The 19,340-nt window shown below is 44.4% G+C and overlaps 1 protein-coding gene across 5 annotated transcripts in view; it reads right to left on the reverse strand.

The window, feature by feature from the left end:
• trioa (trio Rho guanine nucleotide exchange factor a) overlaps positions 1-19,340 on the reverse strand; it is a 70,819-nt gene that overhangs the window by 21,897 nt on the left and 29,582 nt on the right. For all 5 annotated transcript variants that reach the window (XM_041955936.1, XM_041955935.1, XM_041955934.1 and 2 more), the window contains exons 4-19: positions 16,570-16,684; positions 14,712-14,904; positions 12,045-12,149; positions 11,531-11,727; positions 10,651-10,900; positions 9,747-9,869; positions 9,015-9,206; positions 7,431-7,562; positions 6,713-6,943; positions 5,854-5,976; positions 4,644-4,835; positions 3,918-4,087; positions 1,599-1,773; positions 1,238-1,433; positions 281-447; positions 9-128 (exon numbers count right to left, since the gene is read on the reverse strand). In XM_041955936.1, coding sequence (XP_041811870.1) covers positions 9-128; positions 281-447; positions 1,238-1,433; positions 1,599-1,773; positions 3,918-4,087; positions 4,644-4,835; positions 5,854-5,976; positions 6,713-6,943; positions 7,431-7,562; positions 9,015-9,206; positions 9,747-9,869; positions 10,651-10,900; positions 11,531-11,727; positions 12,045-12,149; positions 14,712-14,904; positions 16,570-16,684 — 2,681 coding nt within the window. The remainder of the gene's footprint in view (positions 1-8; positions 129-280; positions 448-1,237; positions 1,434-1,598; positions 1,774-3,917; positions 4,088-4,643; positions 4,836-5,853; positions 5,977-6,712; positions 6,944-7,430; positions 7,563-9,014; positions 9,207-9,746; positions 9,870-10,650; positions 10,901-11,530; positions 11,728-12,044; positions 12,150-14,711; positions 14,905-16,569; positions 16,685-19,340) is intronic.

Below are 19,340 nucleotides of genomic sequence, written 5' to 3' on the forward strand. Positions count from 1 at the left end.
TGTCTCACCTCAATGGCATGTTGAAACTGCTCATGTTCTCGCTGCAGTTGTTCAGCTTCCTGCAGGGAGCTGGCTGTTATTAGACCAGCGTTCAGCATTGACTCACCATTACGAATCCAACCCAGAACCTGAACAGACAGATACAAGCTGTGATCAAGTGTCACCAATCCAACCATTTGTTTATATTTATTGTCTCCAAAGAAGTGCAGATATCCTGGCCTACTGAAAAAGTCTTGGCCTGCAGATGGCATCTTTTCTCAGGTATGCGACAGAGTCCTACCTGTTTGACTTCTGCCTGCAGGTGTCTCAGCTGGACGCACTGCTCCAGGTGCCTGCGGTGCTGCTCAGCCGCCAAGTCAAGTTCTTGCTGCTTCTCATGGAGAAACTCCAATAGGTCCTGGACCCGCGTAGCCATGTCTACATCCCGGTCACACAGCAGCTCCACACCTTGAGGCAAGACACACTGCCATTAGCTCTGGATTGACACAGCAGATCTCTATCCATGCAAGCTGCTCTGCTGACTAAGCTCTGCCTGTAGGTCATGGCTTACACTTAACTAATAAATTATTTTATTCCCAAAAGTCATAATTATTACTCACATTTTTATTGGTCATGTAAAGTATATTTACCTCCATTCTAATAACTTTTCTATGAATATTATCAGTACGTTTTGATACATGTGACATGATGTAACCATTCTTTATGCTGTTTCAGAGCGCACCTATTAGCATGTGAGATCACAGGTGAGTTATTATGGTTAGTGTGTGGGTGCCTCTCAAACGCTGACTGAATCTGACCCGCGACACCTACGCAGTATCAATATTAAACTAATGTAGCCAACACAGAAATCTGTACAGCAACAGTGAACATGAGCTGTAATCTGCTTTAACCCTCAGCTGAATGATGACTGATGATGATCACAGAAGGACGGATTCAGAACAGTCGAGTATTTGCAGATTTCAGATGGCTTTTCAAGACATTTTAATGGCTGGAGACAATTTCAAGAACGCGAATAACAACCAAACAAAGCCAGCAAAGCTAAATGAAGGAAAGCTAATCAAAGACGCTAAGGAAAACTGCAGTAAAAAGGAAATGAGTACAAGGAAGGTGATTGCTAATACCATCTATAGACTGAAGACATAGACATAATACAAAGCTTTATGTTCTTTCAAAGACGAATGGCTACCCTGCATGGTGTGGTGCTGTATGTACAGCACAGTCTGGGTAGTGTACTCACCAGAGGCCTGGACTTCATTGACATACTGCAGCAGCTCCTGTCCCTGGTGGATGACATCGAAGGTGAGGTTGTTCATGGTCAGGGCCTTGTCGGCGTGGTGCTGCAGCCTCTGCTCGGCCAGCGTCAGGTCCTCCGTGTCAAAATCATTCATCTGACCTGTCAGCTCCTCGTTCCACGACTCCAGGTCAGAGATTATCTGAGGAAGGACAAATTTCACTTTTCAGAGGCCACATACACGTGAATATTTATTGACATTAGATCTGCTTTTTTAAATAGTGTTATCAGTAGTATCACTGAGAAGTTACTAAGCTGGCTGATTGTCACACACATGACCCCTCCTCCTCCTCCCAAGCAGACTCACGTCAATAGCGTCCCTCTCGAAGATGCGGAGCTGCAGGAACAGCTCCAGTTTGATCTTCCTCTCCTGGAAGAGCTCCTCCATCTGGGCCTGGGCCTCGTCCAGCTGCTGCAGAACACTCTCGATGTGGTTGATGGAGCTGTTGTGGGGCGTCTTGTTGCTGGAGATGGCCGAGTCCCTGGAACAGAAACACACAATTAAGCAAAAAGTGGCGAGAGGCCGCGCTGCACAACAACAACAAGGAAAAAAAAAAAAAAAAAAAACAGCTATAAAGACACAGTTGGGCATGACGCCAAGCGAACTTAGCTGCTTTACAAACTGCTGCATAGCACAGCCTGGAGTGGCTTATTCAGCAGTTACACAGCTAATCAGTAGATTTCAGAAAAGGTTGCTGATATCTGTTTATTTCGATTTAAATTATGGACATTTCTGCCTGGAGAAAGCAAGCACAATTTGATTGTGCATCATGAAATTTTTAGACTATTTAAGCTTTTAATGTTATGATTTTTCTTAATTTTTTTTAATTGTTTAATTGCTTTTTACTGGTTGTCATTTTATGCGTATGCAGTATGAACCAGAACTTGAGCTTGTAATGTTTATTTTCACATGTCTATACAAAATTTCCCTAGAATTGGTTCACATGGTTTCAAGGGTAAGTCTGTATTTAAGACTGGTTTTATTTAAAAAGTTTCAGAATTTGGGGCAGTCCCTGAAAAACATGGACCACACCCTCTCCTATCCATCATGTCCTTTCTAATTTCATTACTGAATTTGTCTAATTCCCATCTATTTTTTACATCACAAGCACTATCCTTTGTGTCAAGATGAATCCTTTTGAATACACATATTACTTTTTTTGAATGAATTTAATATTATTCAGTTTAGTTCTGTGTGTTAGATGGTGTTGCTTTTTCCCCATCCTTTGTTTGATCTGTTGCACCAGAATAATTTCATACTAAAAAAGATTTCCATTGATAAACTGATTTACACCGATTAATAGCACTATTAAAAAAAATCTAATTATATCATAAAAGGCTACTAATGGTTTAACACTACACACAATGTGGACCACAGATCCAGTGAGTGGCAAAGTGAAGCAGCTCATACAGATCCTGATTCATCTATCTGACAGATGCACACATGCACCATGCATGAACACACGGACACCAGAGATTTACCGGGGGGCAAAACATGAGTAAGCAACGACAGTGGAGGTCAGACGGATTCTGATTGGCTCAGAGGTTGATTAATCAGCGTGACAGATGCACTCCCAAACTCAGAGGCGCATTCGTGATGGCACGTGTGCACAGTCTCACACGCACACAAGCGAAAGGTGTGTAGAATTACAGATGGCTCCCGGGGAGGCTGCCTTTATGAGCGCGTGTCTAATTGTGTGGCAGACTTATGTAAGAATTCACAGAGGAGCCAATACACCGGGGAGAGAGGGACGGCGAGAGAGAGAAACAGAGAGAAGTCTCTCCTTCTCTCAAAGGGGGTGGATGAAAAGGGAGGAAGAAGAGGGACTGGAACATCCTCTGTATAAAAATAGAGCTGGAGAATAAGGGTCAACTGCATCCACCTCTCCAACACCTCCTTCCGTCCTCTCATCTTTTCTGTGATTTTGGTTTTCATGCATCTTGTTTCAAAATTACACTGAAAGACAATTTCGTTGCATACGTTTAGGCATTCATAAAACTCCAAATCGTCCCATGTGTGAACTGCCTTGCCATAGCTCTATTGAGAGGAAAGACTAGAAGAAAACCATTATGTAAGAAGACCAGTTTTTGCATGTGTTTTTTTTTTTTCAACATTTTTATTGTCACCAGTTGGCTCAGAGGATTACTGCCTCATTTGTTGGGCACAGCATGTGCACTATTATCTTGATTTCTTCCACTGCTGCTGGATTCTCTCTCTTAACAACTGGTTAAAGTGGCTTAACAGATCGGTTGGCATCAGTTTATTATTTTTTTTATTCTGTAGTTGCCTGACTCAGCTGGTACTAATACTAATTTAACAGACTCTGTTCACATCAGAGCTGAATTTCAGGCTGGTTTTAGTTCACTGTCGGATGAGCAGTTTTAGTTGTGTCACATTTTCCGTGTCAACTGATTTGTAGATTTTGATGTAGTTCCAGCTGGAGTTTTAGAAAACGTACAGTTATTGTACAGTTATTGTACAACTGAAGAATTACCTCACAAGATTCATTAAAAGGTTAATATAAGTGGTTGTGGCACTGAATCATTTCTTAATACAATGCTCTCTATACACCATGCTTTTTACAGAGCATCTAAATGTATAATAGTCAGGCACATTCATCTGTACCTGAGCTGCTGTATGAGATCCTCTCCCTCCTTGATGACGTTGACGGTGACCTGCAATGTGGTCTGCTGCTGCTGGCCGAAGCGTTTGATCAGATCTTGTACGGCTTCCACCGACTCGGCGTAAACGTCGTCCAGCAGCTCCTTCTGGAGCTCCTCCAGCCATGTCCACAGCTACAGGAGGACATTTATTAGCGTGTATATATGTATATATATAGCAGCACAGAGTGTTCTTACATGATGATACAACATTTCATGGTAATTGTCATATAAAATATTTAGGTAGACTGGTGTGAAATCTCACTATATCAAAAATTTGCACTCTGATCACAGAATAGACACAAAGGCACGCACTGTGATCACACCCTGACATGCAAACAGTAACACAAATTTGTCATCAACTATAATTACAAAAGCGTTTTAATGACATGCACAGAGGACAGTCTAGTGACCATCTGACTCACCATCTCAAATTCACGGTCAAGGCTAACCTCTAAAATCACCCTCGCCTAAACCTGAACCTCATTTATAAGGTGAGGACTGGAGAAACACTCTCAGATTTTTAAAAAATTAAAACCTCTATGCGACTAACTGGATAAAACAATGCATACATATTCCATTTTATCCGTTAATTATTTCCCTGCTGCTCACAGAGCGCTGTGAAAGCTCTCATCCACACAAACACACAGCCCACCATCCACTTCAGCATTGCGTCATCCTCCCTGCCTACCTCTTTGACGTGCGTGTGGAAGGCGACAGACATGTCCAGCAGGACTTTGCGCTGCTCCACGCGGCGAACAAAGTCTTGGATCCTGTCTTCGAGCTGGTGGGCGGCCTGGTAGATCTCCTCTGGGTCGCACTCTCCCGTCTGGGCCAGCTGCTCGGCCGCCTCCAGCAGCTTGTCTGCATTAGTGTACGTATTCTACACCGAGGCCGGGGATGGAGAGAGAGGGGTGGATTAACCCAGAAAGACGATATATATATAATGGAAGTAAAACATATTTTGAAGATGAGCAGAGAGAAAGAGTAGAGGCAGGGACAAAATGACAAACAGGATATGCAGGAGACGCATACACTGATAAGAGTCAGAGATCGCAGAGCTGCACAGAGACAACTAGTAAGAGGAAACAGAGACAGAGAGTGGGTGAATGTGACATAAAGAGGAAGAGAAAGATGCTACAGAAACATGTGACTTAATTACGATGGGATATCAGAAGGCTGATACCAATATGTTCTGGTTAAAGCTGATCACAGCTGACATTCTATGCACGGATTCTACACAATGTTCTCATTTGTAAGTGGTCCTTTACTTCAGTAAACGCAGCAAGTTCATAAAATGTGTACTTGATTAAATGTACTAAGTCACATTCTATCAACATTTTAGGCAAAATACACCCCATAATATGTGTTAGGATTTACAACTAATAGATCATTAAGATTACAATGTGAAACTAAAACTAACAAGGCTGATATTTAAGGCAAATTTAGGAGGAAACAGCTGCACTACGTTTTAAACTGAGACGATGTATGTTTTCCTGAACAGAAACTGCTGCAGACACATGTGACTCATGACTTAATGCTGAATGCTTCAACCTACTATAACAGTAGCATGAATGAGAAGAGTGATAGAATCATTGCTGGCATTAGCAAACTGAAGCTAGCTGATAAGTTTTAGCAAACATTCATACCAGACAAAAAAAGGCTGCAGCAGCCAAACCCCTCAGTTACATAGTCTCAACTTGAAATTTAACTGCCTAAAAAAATGACTCAACAATTAAATAAATGAATAAAATGGCACAATAAAACAAAATGACATTGCAGATTTAGTAGCTGTTTTTATGTCAGTTGTTGTGACACTAATCAGTAACTCTGCTGTCTTATGATTAAAAAAGCTCTCTGAACACAGTAATATAGTAGAGGGTTACAGAAACTGAAGCTACCTGCGCCACTTCCTCAAAGTCTTCGTGCCGTTTCTGTAGAGCTCGGGCTCGATGGAGGGACTTTCCCACACCTGTGTGTTTGCTGAGGAAGGCCTCGCCATGGTTTTCTATCCAGTCCAGCACCTGCACACAGAGACCACACGTCCACAAAGTGAGGCAAACACTAAGGAGCAGGCAACCACGAGGGGGCGCTCTAAGGCGGTAGATGAGCCGCAAGTGTTGATGACCATCGAGAGTGTGTAAGAGAGGACGAATGACAGAAATGATGAACAGTATTGAACGAGGTCGTGCACCGAGCCTTTTCTTTTCGCACTCGTCTCCCTGCACTCTGTCCTTCAAAGCGTTAACGGATGAACTGCATCTGCATGGACATCTGACCCAATTCAGTTGCCATAGCAACAGTTGCCATGTCAACACATTCAGGAATGCCCATGATTTTTGGACAGGATGCAACCGTATTATATTGGACCATTTGATTATGGCATGCTCATTGTACTTGTCTCCAAGCTTTTATTGTGCAGAGAACATTTACATTTCAGGCTTTTCTCCAATGTTCCTTTCCACTGAAACGCGTGATGAGTGAAGACGCAACGTTCCAGCAACTTGCTCAAGGACATTTTGATAGGAAACATGGCTGCTACTGGGATCAAACCCCTCTATTAAGAGAAGAATCCTTCTAACCAGTAGGCTACCCTGCTATTTTCAAATTACTGTCCAACCCTCTCATGTTATACTGAAAAAGCTGGCAATTAACTTTGGTCATGGAATTACCGCATATTTGAACAAACGTGCACATGCAAAATAAACATAAACAAAAACACATAAACAGTAGTATATGTGTGTGTGTGTGTGTGTGCACCTGCTGAACGTCCTGTTGAAAGACGCAGAGCTGCAGACGTTGGTGCAACCGCACTTTGCGGTGTTGCCAGATGTTTTCCAGCTGCCTCTGGTGATGCAGCACCTCATGGATGATGTCCAGGACGTGGTGCACTGCCTTCGAGTAGTTTGCTGATGCTGTCAGTGAGTCAGCACTGCCTGGGGTCAAAGGTCGCTGCAGTTTGTCCAACAGGGCTTTGCCATCTTGGCTCACCTGAGGAACAGTTTTAACAGAAGTTGTCAAGTTATTATGATTTTCTTTGACTCACAGCACAAAAGCACAGGAGTTTAAAATGCATACTGGCATAATATGGGTTAAAAATATATATGAAACACACACAAACACACGCGCACACACACGCGCACATCATACTCAGAAATTCATAAAGAGAAGTGATAAATGAAAGAGTCACACAGAGGAGGAATTGAAATGAAAAGTAATTTTTGGCACTGTACAGCTGCATTTCCTTTAAAATGGTCAGTGTAGTTGCTTCTTTGATATTAAATTGAAAGTACACAGTTGTACTATGTAGATGTTGTAGATGCTTGGAAAAAGCTTTCATTTGGACTTTATCCTACAAGAAGCAATTCTCTCAATATCAGATGTGCATTTTAAACTAACAGAGAAAAGATACAGTTAGGTAACATGCTATGGCTTAATGGCTTTGCACATCAAATATGTAGATAAAGTGTGAGGTTACCTCAGAGTAGGCAGCAGTGATGTGTTCATACAGGCCTTGGTGGTGGTGGATGGCATCTTCTAGGTCTTGTAGCTCAGAGGGCAAATCCACCTCGCCGCACGCCTTACACCACGAGTCCACGTTACTCATGTACTGCAGGGACAGAAACGCACACTTACATTGACGCAAACTGCCGCTCGGATGTAAAGCATTTCACATGAGACTCGGCATGAGACAGTGGCGTGTACATCCTTGTGCTCTTCCCAGGAGTCACATGTTAGTCAGACATAGGAGAGTGCGCAAGACATCGCCTGCGGAGCATTTTCTTTACCATTGCTGAGCTTAAACATGCAGAAATGTCCTTTTATATGGTTATGAGCTCTCTTAAGACTATTTCAGAGGAATTATCCATGGCTGAGTGTGCTGTTCATTGGCCTGTGGTGACTTTCTAGAACTTTCTGTACCCCCGTGTGTGAGGGGAGGAAAACAAACCAAGCAGCAAGGCCGGCCTCAAAGAAATACCAGAGAGCTGAAGTGATTTCATTACTGCTGATAAGTGGAACAATGTAGATGAGTAGAACAAAGATTTAAATGTGCTTCCCAGTGTGCGTGGAGGTAAAAAGGTTGGGGTGAACCCTCTGGAAAAAAAAAAAAAAGCTGTTTCTATTTCAGCTCACAAACATGAAAGTCTGGTGGTGACAGCAATATTCCAGGTCGGAAAAGTCGTACCACCCATGTTCCCCAGTTGGGATTGTGCTCGTGTGCTTTTTCAGGCCATGAATCATTCCATAGTGGAGCGACTAATGAGCACAGACAGAAATACCAGCAGATAACAAACACCTTACTTACATGCTGCATTGTGTATGTAAATATATGTTAATGCAATGCATATGGTATGTCTTATATATTTAATGAAGCCAAAAGGGTATTTTACAACCCAGAACGTGTGTGCATACATGCCCATGTGCATCCTTTAAGATAGTGGAGGTCAACCTTAGATGCTTCTGAAGGTACATCAATGTGAGAATTAAACAAACATGATATAATGTCTTAATTAATGAGCTTTGGATGTGCTTGTAGGCAGATTATGTTATCTTTGGAGCTAGGCCATCTTTTCCTTCTGATACAACACACTATTGTCTAAAAAGACACAGAGGACAGTTTGTTTCTGCAGTTTTGAGCTAACTGGTGTGACTGGTTATGGTAATGCTGGAAAATGATCCATGCATCAAATGTTAAGTCCCGTATCATTAGTCCTCGAGGGTTAGAAACTCCTGATTATTTTCTATGTTCTTGCAAGCGGGATATTGGAGACCAAACATCTGTGGAGAACTAAAACAATCAATCAGTCCATCCACAGGAAACTGAATAATCCATCAATTCATTCTTTCAGTCATTTTTAAAAGGAAAATAACTCAAGTTATTCGTAGAAAACAAGCAATCTGAAAATATCTCTCTGGACTCTGGGAACTTGTGATGGGCATTTGTCACTATTTTCTGACATTTCATTAATTAATAAACTGACAAAATATTCAGCAGATTAATCTCCAAATAATCTTTAGTTGCAGTCCTACATCTGTGTTAGCGTATTTGTTTCTGACTGACCTGGTCACATTTCTGGTGGAAGCTGGCTGACATCTCCAACAGCGTGCTGCGTTCGTCCAACGCCGCGGCAAAGGCCTTCCACTCCTTCTCCAGCTGCCCTGAGATCTGCTTGATCTGCTGGGAGGCATAGTGACCAGACTCCAGCAGCCGGTTGCCCACCGACATGATGCGGTTGATATTCACGTACACGTTCTGCACAGCGGGAGAGCGGGAAAGAGACAGTTGAACAGAGGGATTGTGGGTAGATGAAGCACCAGACGTTGGGTGAGAATGAAATGGAAAAACAAGAGATTTAGAAAAAGAAAGGGCTGCGCAGACGAGGAGAAAGGCTTGAGGAAAGAGCAAATTAAGTGCTGCAAGTAGAAGAGGAGCAGAGACTGAGGCGAGGGCTATTGAACTGTCGGCATCATTTGTCATCCGAGGACAGAAACGCTAGCGGCTAGATTGATTCCTCGTCTCAACAGTTTCATAATGGTTACATAAGGCGGGCTGTGGATAAAGAATAGGATTACTCAATACCTGGTTGTGCTGCTGCTAACACACAGAAAATGTGCAAGTGCATACAAGCATAGGCTGCTCTAAACAAACACTCGAGCACAGTACTAGAGGTCGTCGCTAAGTGCAATAACTATATGATTATACAGTGCGGGGCACGGACTCGATAGTCCAAGTGGGCGGAAAAGCATTACCTCCTGCTGCGGATCAGCACGCGCGTGTATGTGTGTGTCTTACCATGCAGTTCATAGCGAAGTGGTTGTGCTGGGTTTGCAGCTCTACGGCGTGGGGGTGGTTGTTGCCAATCTCGGTGTAGCCTGCCAGGAACAAACCCTTGTTGTGCATGATCCAGTCAAACATCTGAGGTACGGGGAATGACAGAACACATGCATGGAAGAAAAAAAAAAAGTTAGCCAGCCAAATGAAAACATACACAAAAAAGGTACGGGTTCATCGTTAACTTTCACAGATCACTGCAGGAGCAGGTAAAAATAAACAGCTGGCACTTAGCCGTTGTGGGTAGACCTCAGTGTGTTTGTGTACTGCTGCAGTGTGTGGATACTTGTCATCTTTCCAGGCCAGAATACAGAGAAATGGACTGCCTGTATTAAGAGTATCCTCTCAGGCTCTCCAAGAGAACAACTCGTGGCCTATGGTGTCCTAGCAACAAGCTCCTACTACTGCAGTATCCAGGACTGCAGCTTTCCCTGCTGCTGCAACCTGCTATTTTATTCTACTCACTCTAACATGGATCTCTGAATTTCTCTGGCTGTCTCTTTCTATTTTGTGCCGCAGCTGTCATCACCTGAGCTGTCAGAGTGGCAGCCGGAGTAGGTGGCATTGTGCCTGCATAAGCTATCCTCTGCCTCCCTGTCTGATATCCTGGGATGTGCTAAATTCTTACCTCCCATTTTTACGTGTGAAATGAAGTTTAAGCTGCTGTTTAAGTGCAAAAATAAAACAAATTCATGAGCTGTGCATACACAGCATAAATCAATGCTTCTCTGTGGGTGTAATTAAGTTTTTGTTTGTATTGGCACTTGTCTGGCCTACAGTGATCACCAGCTGTGGTTATAGATTACCGCTACATCGCTGCTCATGCTGAATGAACCCCCCCCCCCGACTCCCGCCATCCACCGACCTTCTCTGCGTCCTGTTCGAACAGGCGGAGCTGGAAACACTGATCCAGCTGAAGCTTGCGGACATGCCAGGCCTGGTGGACATGCTGTCGAGTGGAGTGCAGTTTGTCCAACAGCTGGGTGATCCGTGGCACCAGGCCCTGGGTGTCGGCATTACACACCCCACCGCTGCTGCTGCTGCTGCCGCCGCTGCCGCCGCCTCCGCCGTTGCGGTTGGAGAAGGACTCGCTGCTCTGGATTCGCTGGAGCAACCTGGAGATGGATTTAATGTGCACTGCTGCATTACTCATGCTTGTGATTTACTATAACAATAAATAAGCATTTGTGTGAAATGTGTTAGATGAGAAATGGTTGACTTGACTGGCGCAGAAAAGACAGCTGAGATAGAAGTTCTAACCCTGGCTCCTGTCTCACCTCCACACAGCTGGCCAATCACAGCGTGAGGTGAGCGTGGATTATGGTTATGGTCGGCCACAGCCGCTGCCCCGGAGTCCCCCGCTGCTGCTCCTGCCATTAACCCTAGTGTCTTTTCACTTTTTCTTTCCATCAATCTTCGCTGTTTGTGTTTCTCTGTTTGCACTTCTGCTCGCCTCGAAAGTATTTTGAATTGAGCTGACACCGACACTTTCAGTTGACATTTCTTTGGAACTTCATGAGTGCATGAAAGGAATAACCTTCATTTGCACAAAAGATTGCAAAAGCTTACGAGCAATTACAAACAGGACACTCACAGGGCTGAACAAGCACAGTTTCGACATGACCCTAACGCGGTTGCTCAGATGACTGACGAAGAAGAGCTAAAGGAAAGAATGAATAAAAGCTTCCAGCCTTTGCTGCGCTGTTTAGACCTTAACTGAGCAAAACACAAAAATGCATGCTTACCTCTGTCCTTCAGTGTCCAGCTCCTCTATTGGGGCTTTTATGACTTTCTTCTTCAGCGTAGCATGTTCTTCTATCATCCGCCGGGCTCCTTCCAGATCTTGGGGAAAGTCTTTCCTTGACACGGTGTCTTGCATCTCTTCTAATCGAGCCAACATCTGGGTGGCGTGACCAGAGAACTCCTCAAACGCGACACGCACCTGGATGAAAATACAGCAAGACAGCCAAGTAAGCGTCCGTAAGCTCATCAGTATGACTAATCAGCATCACTACCCACAACTAAATGAAGAATACTGCTATAATAAGACCCATATTACCTCTACTATACCTGCTACAGCTGCAAACTGCTACTGCCCATTTCTAATACATTTCATCAACTTGGTCTCTTGCCCTGTTCTCTGCTTACTCAGTACAGCACTACTGAATTTGAAAGTCATTGGGGGTTTTAGGGATTTTAAGACAGATTTTCCAACCAGGCAGACGGGCCTGAGTGACAGGACGGGTGGGCCAATCTCACCTCTATCCACTCTTCGTGGTTGTAGTCCAAGCTGCCGTCAAAGTCAGCCGTCAGTTGGGAAGGGTCGACGACCTTCGTCAGGCCCTCTAGTGACACCATGGTGGTCTAGGGAGTAAAGGTGGAAGAAAAAAAAATAGGAAAGTAGTGGAGAGCGAGAGGGATTGAACAGGGTTTAGGCGGATTTAGGTTAAATTCAGTCAATTGAGTGTAAAATGCTTCTAATCTCTCCTCTCCTCCCACTGCATTTCTTTGCTGCCTTCTTGTGCTGTTGAAAATTTTGTTATTTAGATAAGGCATGACCAACCCCTTGTTCCAAAAATGCATGAACACAGGGTTTTTGTAATGACAGCAGAGATGCACAGATGTGGTTTTTAGCCAAAGCCCTGTAATTAATAACTTCATACATCAATGACATGGCAGAGCCTGTTTTATCCTCTTCATCCTGCCGAGTCAGCACACAGCAGCTTCACGATACCATAACATCTTTAAAAGCAGTCACCAAATAAACACTCTGCAAGCACTATTCTATCACAGACCTAAAAGCTCAACAAACACTTAACACACCTTTGCACGGTTTCTCTTTGATCCCCTCTTGCCGTCTTTCACTTAAGAGCTGAGTGAACTTCAAATCGTCTCCACACAACAACTGCATATTACAATATCAATTTCAGAGATGTAGCAAGGAAATGTCTCCCTGTTTGGTTTCAGTGCCTCTGTGTTTCTGCTAAGCCACCTCCGCACAACACCCCCACACACATGGCCAGAGATGGATGGAGACAGAACGAAAGCTAGATAGCTTTGTGTAGGCCAAACAATACAGAAACACAGTTGTCCTTGGGTAAAAAAGCACAGTGGCTCTCGCCAGGGGAAAATACTGATATCTTGTGCTCACTATTGTTCTTCAAGTTAATTGATTTGTACTCTGATGAATGCTGAGAGGGAGAATCGGTCAGGGCTGTTGGGTACCGCTTCCCCCATAGAACCACGCAATTTATCAGCAATCAAAATCAGGGTTGCAGGCGGCTCTCCCTGCGTTAGCTCACTGCTTCCCTTTTCATCTCAATTCAACACGAAGGGAAGAAAGAGACAGACACAGACACGTCCAACCTCCCCTCTAGTTTTCATCTTAGCAAGCCAAGAGAAAATCCTTGAGACAAACACACACACGTGACAATGCACATGCTTGGAGCTGACTGGTGGTGTGACTGCTGGACGTAGCAGACCAGTTTAGTCAGGCTGGGAAAACTCTGCGCACACACATGCATATTCGCTGGGGCCATGGTCCTGTGTGGACCATGTTTACTTTAACAACGCATGATGAAATCTTCCTCTGCACACAACCTTTAGAAATCTTGTGAGGTCAGGTAGAGATACACGAAGGCAGGCGCACGAACAGATGCACATGCAGCGGATCCATGTGGCCTGGCAGGGCAGCGCGTGGATAACGGCAACCTGCCCTGTGGCATCTGCCTGTTCTTCCTCTTGAACAATCAATACGGTGTCATCAGACCACAGTGGACCAGTGTTTGCATGGGCATGGGAGCAATCAGAGCCATTTCCACACCAGTGCATTCACGCACAGACACACACACACACACACACACACACACACACACACACACAGATCCGGTCAGATGCTCGGGGGAAGTATCAGAAACACACTGTACAGGAATCCCAGCACATACAGAAATGAGTTACAAATGAGAGGCTGATCATTATCATAACAAGGAATGCTCTTTAATGACAGATCAAACGGGAGGGTGGGAAAGTGCTAGCTAGTCCTCATTAGAGGGAATTTACTTAACAGGCGGCTTCCAATCAGATGAAGGCATCTTCACAACTTCAAAAGCAAAAGACCCGCACTGATTAACCCCCACAGTGGTATTGTCACTCCTTTTTCACTGGTGCACATTTTGGTGTCAGTTAACAACCACTAAATGGTCCGAGCATAAAAATAAGCCAGTTCTTGTGAGCATATCATTAAATTAGCTGTGAAAATGTGTTCACAAACACTGTTCCCCGTGATCCTGTGTGCTGTTTTTGCGTTGAACGTGATGACATTTTTTCCTCTGGTGGACAGCTGGCTGGTGATTTACGCACCCAAAGCAGCGGGAAGAGGAAAATAATGACATGCGCCGGCGATGAGCGGCTCAGCTGGCTACAGCGGTCGTTATCACAACTCAGCTGACAGCAAATTAAGGGGAAAATGGTTGACTTTCCGCTACTTTTAGAACTCATTACTTCAAAATGCCAAATACAAAATAGAAGCAATTAATCTCTCTATATCTGGGTGCTTTCAAAATTTATTACAGCAGGCTAAAAATATATGATAGGCCAGTCTCGCCTTAACTGAGCAGCATATAATTACATAATTAAAGAGATGCTGTTGCTGTGGCAAGTGTAGCTTTGACTGTATGGCCTCAAATCTCACCTGCAGCAGTTCCCATCATACTCCCCTGGTTTAAACTTCAATGACATCATTCCTTCCATTCCAACAAAATGCATTCTGGCATTGTAGTGAATATTACGGTATAAATCTATTAATTTTACAGGTTAAAAAACATGTTTGGAACTTTTTAGATGAAGGAAGCCAATTACGTGCGCAGCCAGAGAGCTGAGATGACATTACAATATTCTGTCACTGTCGAGGATCTTTCTCCATCCTACCTCAAATTCGAACTTGGAGCTGCCGAAGTTGGTCCTCTGCTTCTGCCAGAAGTTGTCTGGTTTGATGATGAGGGCGACGTGGATGCAGGATGGAAACGACTCCTGCAGGATCTTCAGCAGAGGCTTGATGCTGTCCCACTTGGAGCCGCGCATATCAACGATGACCGTGAAGCCATGTTTACACACCTCCTCGCTGGGGATGGATGGAGGTCGGCGGGAGTGGGAGGAATTAAAGAGAAGAGAGGGGAGGGAGGACGTGAGGGAGGGAGGGGCGGTGAGAGAGAGAGAGTATAATCCAGAGAGAGGAGACAGATGACAGGCGTGGGAAAGGATGAGGGAGGGATGGAGAGAGAAGAGAGAGAAGAGAAGAGGGCGATGGAGATTGAAAATGGAAGAGAGAGAAAAAGGGAGGAAAGAATCAAAACAAACAGTGAGATGACGCATTTTCTATACTGTGAGGAGCCTACGCAACCAACACAGATCCCACACACACACACACACACACACTCCTACACCCACACAGAAACCTGCGACGAATGACTCACACATGTGTGCATATATATATAAAAACACAAATCAGCACATGTGTGCATCAGCAACCTCATCAACCTGTGCTGCTCTGCCCTGGCTCGACATTATTATCGCATAACACACGGACAAGCTACATCCATACACCTGAAACTAAAATCTGCTGACATTATGTAAGCTCTTAGGAAAAACGAGTATTTGTCTTAATGATTTGCGGAACAGAACGATGACAGTTCGTTCAGCATCATATATCTTATTACGACTACTCTTATTTTAGCAAACCTGGAAACTCTATAAATTTCTAAAATGTGCCTCCATCCATCCTTCATTTTTTCAGACGCCATAACAAATATGATTGAAATGTCCCTCCAAATACCTCCATCCTCTTCCCAACCCTCTCCCTCTGAAACAGCCTGTCAGTGGATAGACAAGTGTGCAGCAGTGTGCAGATGTTGAGCTTCCCAAAATAGCACACCTTCGGTCACTGAAAACGCCACACTTGAGAGACACTATGAAGATATGCAAAACATGACGTGATGACGGTGTGGTTACCAGTGCCTTGAGGGCAGAACAAAAAGTCGAGGAAAGATCGTTTACAGTGAACGCACTTGCATTTTAAGCCGTACAGAGATAATGTGGCGACTCAGACGGAGACGAGAGCAGACAGAGGATGGATGGATTAAGGCGGATGGAGGGAGGAGGCGAGCGGCGGATTAAAGAGACAGAAGTAAACGGAGAGCTGGAGAGGAGATGTTTTACCTGCGAGGCGAGGAGCTACTCGTCCACAGGAACTACTGCTGCTGCTGCACTGCCTCAGCTACTGCGACACTTTGTTTTGCTTTCACACACACACTCGCTCCCTCGCTCACACACACCTCCTCACACATGCGCTCTCCGTCTCTGTCGGTTTTAATCCGCCCACCCCCACCCCCACCGCCCCCCAGCCCTCTCTTGCTGTCTCTCCACTGCTTTCTCTGTTGATCCCTCCTCCCTCCCTCCATCATTTGCTGTCTGTTATACATCCCTCTCTTAGCTCAGGCTTTCCCCTCTCTGTCTCAGCATCTCACTGTGTCTCTAGAACTGATTTTTGGCAGCGAAGAAGCTGTGGCAAGCTAACTGGTCTTGAATTATTTCTCTCCCCGTTCCTCCCTCACCCCTCACATGCTCATCTCAGCTCCCTCACGTGTTTCCTCGCAGAGCCTCATCCACTTGCTCCGGGTGCTCGTTTCGTTTTGAGGCACCGCTTCTTCTTCTCTTTAAATAAATGACAACGCACGCACACACAGATACTGTTCTCAAGCACGCACCACAAACGTAACGAATGTGTTACCTGGGGATGCCGGCGAGGTAGGCGATCAGTCTCCGCAGGTCGTCCGTTCGTATTCTGTCGTGGTTGCTGCGTGATGGAAACGTTAACACCGGACCACCGCGTCTGTCTCTGCCACCTGAGGAGATACACACACACAGAGTCAGATTAGAGTAAGAACACTATAAAAGCTAAACATCCATGTCGGTTAAGTGTGTTGTTTGACTTTACTGACATGTATGATTCCAGTGAATTCCCTGTGAGAAACATGCTGTTTTCACTCAAGGCCAAAAAATGTGTTTTGCGACTTCACAGCAACCTTGACCTTTGACCTTTCGCTGCAAAAATCTAATCAGCTCGCCCTTGATCAAAGGACAGTTTTTGCCAAATTTGAGGAAATTCCATCAAGGTGTTCCGAGGCGTTCACTGACGACCCAAAAACAGGCGTGTTTGTATACATTTTGGAGCGTTATATTTGTGTCACTAAATCATCACAAATCTGACTGAAGTATAATATGCATCATAGTAACTTCAGTAACAAGTTAGCTAATCCAGTAAGTGATAGGTCTCGGCAAATTAAATTAAACGCCTTTGGCAAGAGATTCACGAGTGATTTGAATCACTACGCTGCAAACTCAGAACTACTGTAGTACTTTAATCATTGAGGGCAGACACTGAGAAATCACAGGACAGAATAGACGTCAACAGTGACAGGAATTATTAAATCATTAAATAAAGGAAGATACAACATACATAAAGAGCTTTAGTGTAGGCTGTATCCTACTGTTTTTTTTTCTAAATGCAAATTCTATTATAGGAAGCATGAAGTGTGTATGCCGACAAAAGGCTAGGAGCCTCAAAGTGTCATCTTTTATTTGGGACCAGTGTATGTTTGAACATAGCGTACGCAACAGTCTACAGCCATGCTAGCAGTTCTGTGAGGCTGTACTTAGGCACAGCAGTGCTTTGAGATAAAAATGCTAACGATGGCATGATAACATGCTCACAGTGAAAATGCTAATATGCTGATGTTTAGCAGGTATAATGTTTACCATCATCGTTGATTCAGTTTAAACTTAATAAGCACTAAACACAAAGAAGAGCTAAGGCGGATGATAATGATGATGATAAAACCACAAACGTTAAACTCATGGAGGCACTAGAGGAAAAGTCAGGAGGTCTCCAAAGCCAGTAGGTTCTGTCACTCGGGGGACCCTGAATGTTTAGGCAAGACTTATACAGCACCAATACAGCAAGGAGACAGCGGTAAATTTATTAACAGGATGAGTGAAAACTTGAACCTGTCGGTATTGACCAGAAGCTCACCAAAGACAAAGGTTTCATCCTCTAGGGATCATGAGCGCCTGCACCAAATGTCATGGCAATCCATCCGACAGCTGTTGAGAACTTATATAATATCTACACTGAAGGACCAACCAGACAATGCCATACCTAGAGCCACGGTGCTATCATGACTAAAATATAAATCCATTTATGAAATAATCCCCTTATTCCAAACACATGCAAGTTAAAGGCACGGTTGTGTATCCCAACGCTGATTATTTTTGCACATCTGACATGTGCCTGAATCAACCCTTATGTATTTTGCAATATTATCTTGTCATCTTAATTGGTAACATTTGCTCTGTAATACATAATCATGAGACTGAATTATGAATATCTATAATAATCACATTGCGCATCTAGTTCCTGACCGGTTTAAGAGGCAGAGAGCTGCTCCAGTCACGTGAGGACTTGTAAACACAGGCCGACTGCGCTCAGCCCACAAATGAGTGAGTTCAGGCGGGCTGCTGTGCGCCTGTGGGCTCGACCTGGCTGCTCAGAGGAGAAAATCAAACGCTCACGTGGCAAACAGGCAAACATGAGTGAGCGCGAACATGGCCGATTTATTAAGGGGCCAGATTCGGGATAATAGGCTTAGCTCATTTACCCTCCTTTTCACCAGCGGTCCCTCCTCTACATCCCTCCCTCCTTCATTTCAAAGCCAATTACGCCGCAAGCGACTACTATGGGATGCGGTAGCTGAGAGTAAGTCATCTCCATGGCAACGGCGCCCTGTCTCTCCCTCTCTCAGTTTCATTGTGTTTTGTCTGAGTCATCGTCCTCATCATTGTGTTTCTGCCTGTGACCTTCGCTGCACGCACACACACACACACAAGGAGACCAAAGAGAAGTGCACACACAACATGCACACACACGCAGACACACAAACACTTCACTTTTTTTATTCCACTTGATACTGCTCAGATCTACTGTATGGTGTTTTTCCGCTGGCTTTCGCATGCACCTAGACACGTGATGATAATACATACAGCCTCTCTCACACACGCACAAATTGAAAAATGTTTTTGTGTGTTGTACAAATAATCCTGCTGGATGTTCTTGGCAATACTTATCTCCAGTTCGGCCTCCTGTGAGTTTTCCCTGGCACAGCTCGAGCGAGAGAGGGAGAGAGAGAGAGAGAGAGAGAGAGAGAGAGAGAGAGAGAGACAGAGAGACAGAGAGAGAGAGAGAGAGAGGCTGTCTGTCTGTTTGTCTTTCAGTATGTGTGTGTCAGACAGAGCTGAGGTTTCTTTGGAAGGAGCAAAGACACAGCTCTCTTTTCTATAGTCCTGCTGATACCGGCTAAACAATGAAAGTCTGTGCGTGTCTGTGCGTGTGTGTGTGTGTGTGTGTGTGTGTGTGTGTGTGTGTGTGTGCGTGGGGGGTGGTAATGTGTAGTCTGTGTTTGCATGTTATGTGTGTGAAGAACGGTCAAGGGTTAAGTGTCTGGG

This window comes from Chelmon rostratus, chromosome 16 (assembly GCF_017976325.1).
Source record: "Chelmon rostratus isolate fCheRos1 chromosome 16, fCheRos1.pri, whole genome shotgun sequence".
NCBI classification, from domain to species: domain Eukaryota; kingdom Metazoa; phylum Chordata; class Actinopteri; order Chaetodontiformes; family Chaetodontidae; genus Chelmon; species Chelmon rostratus.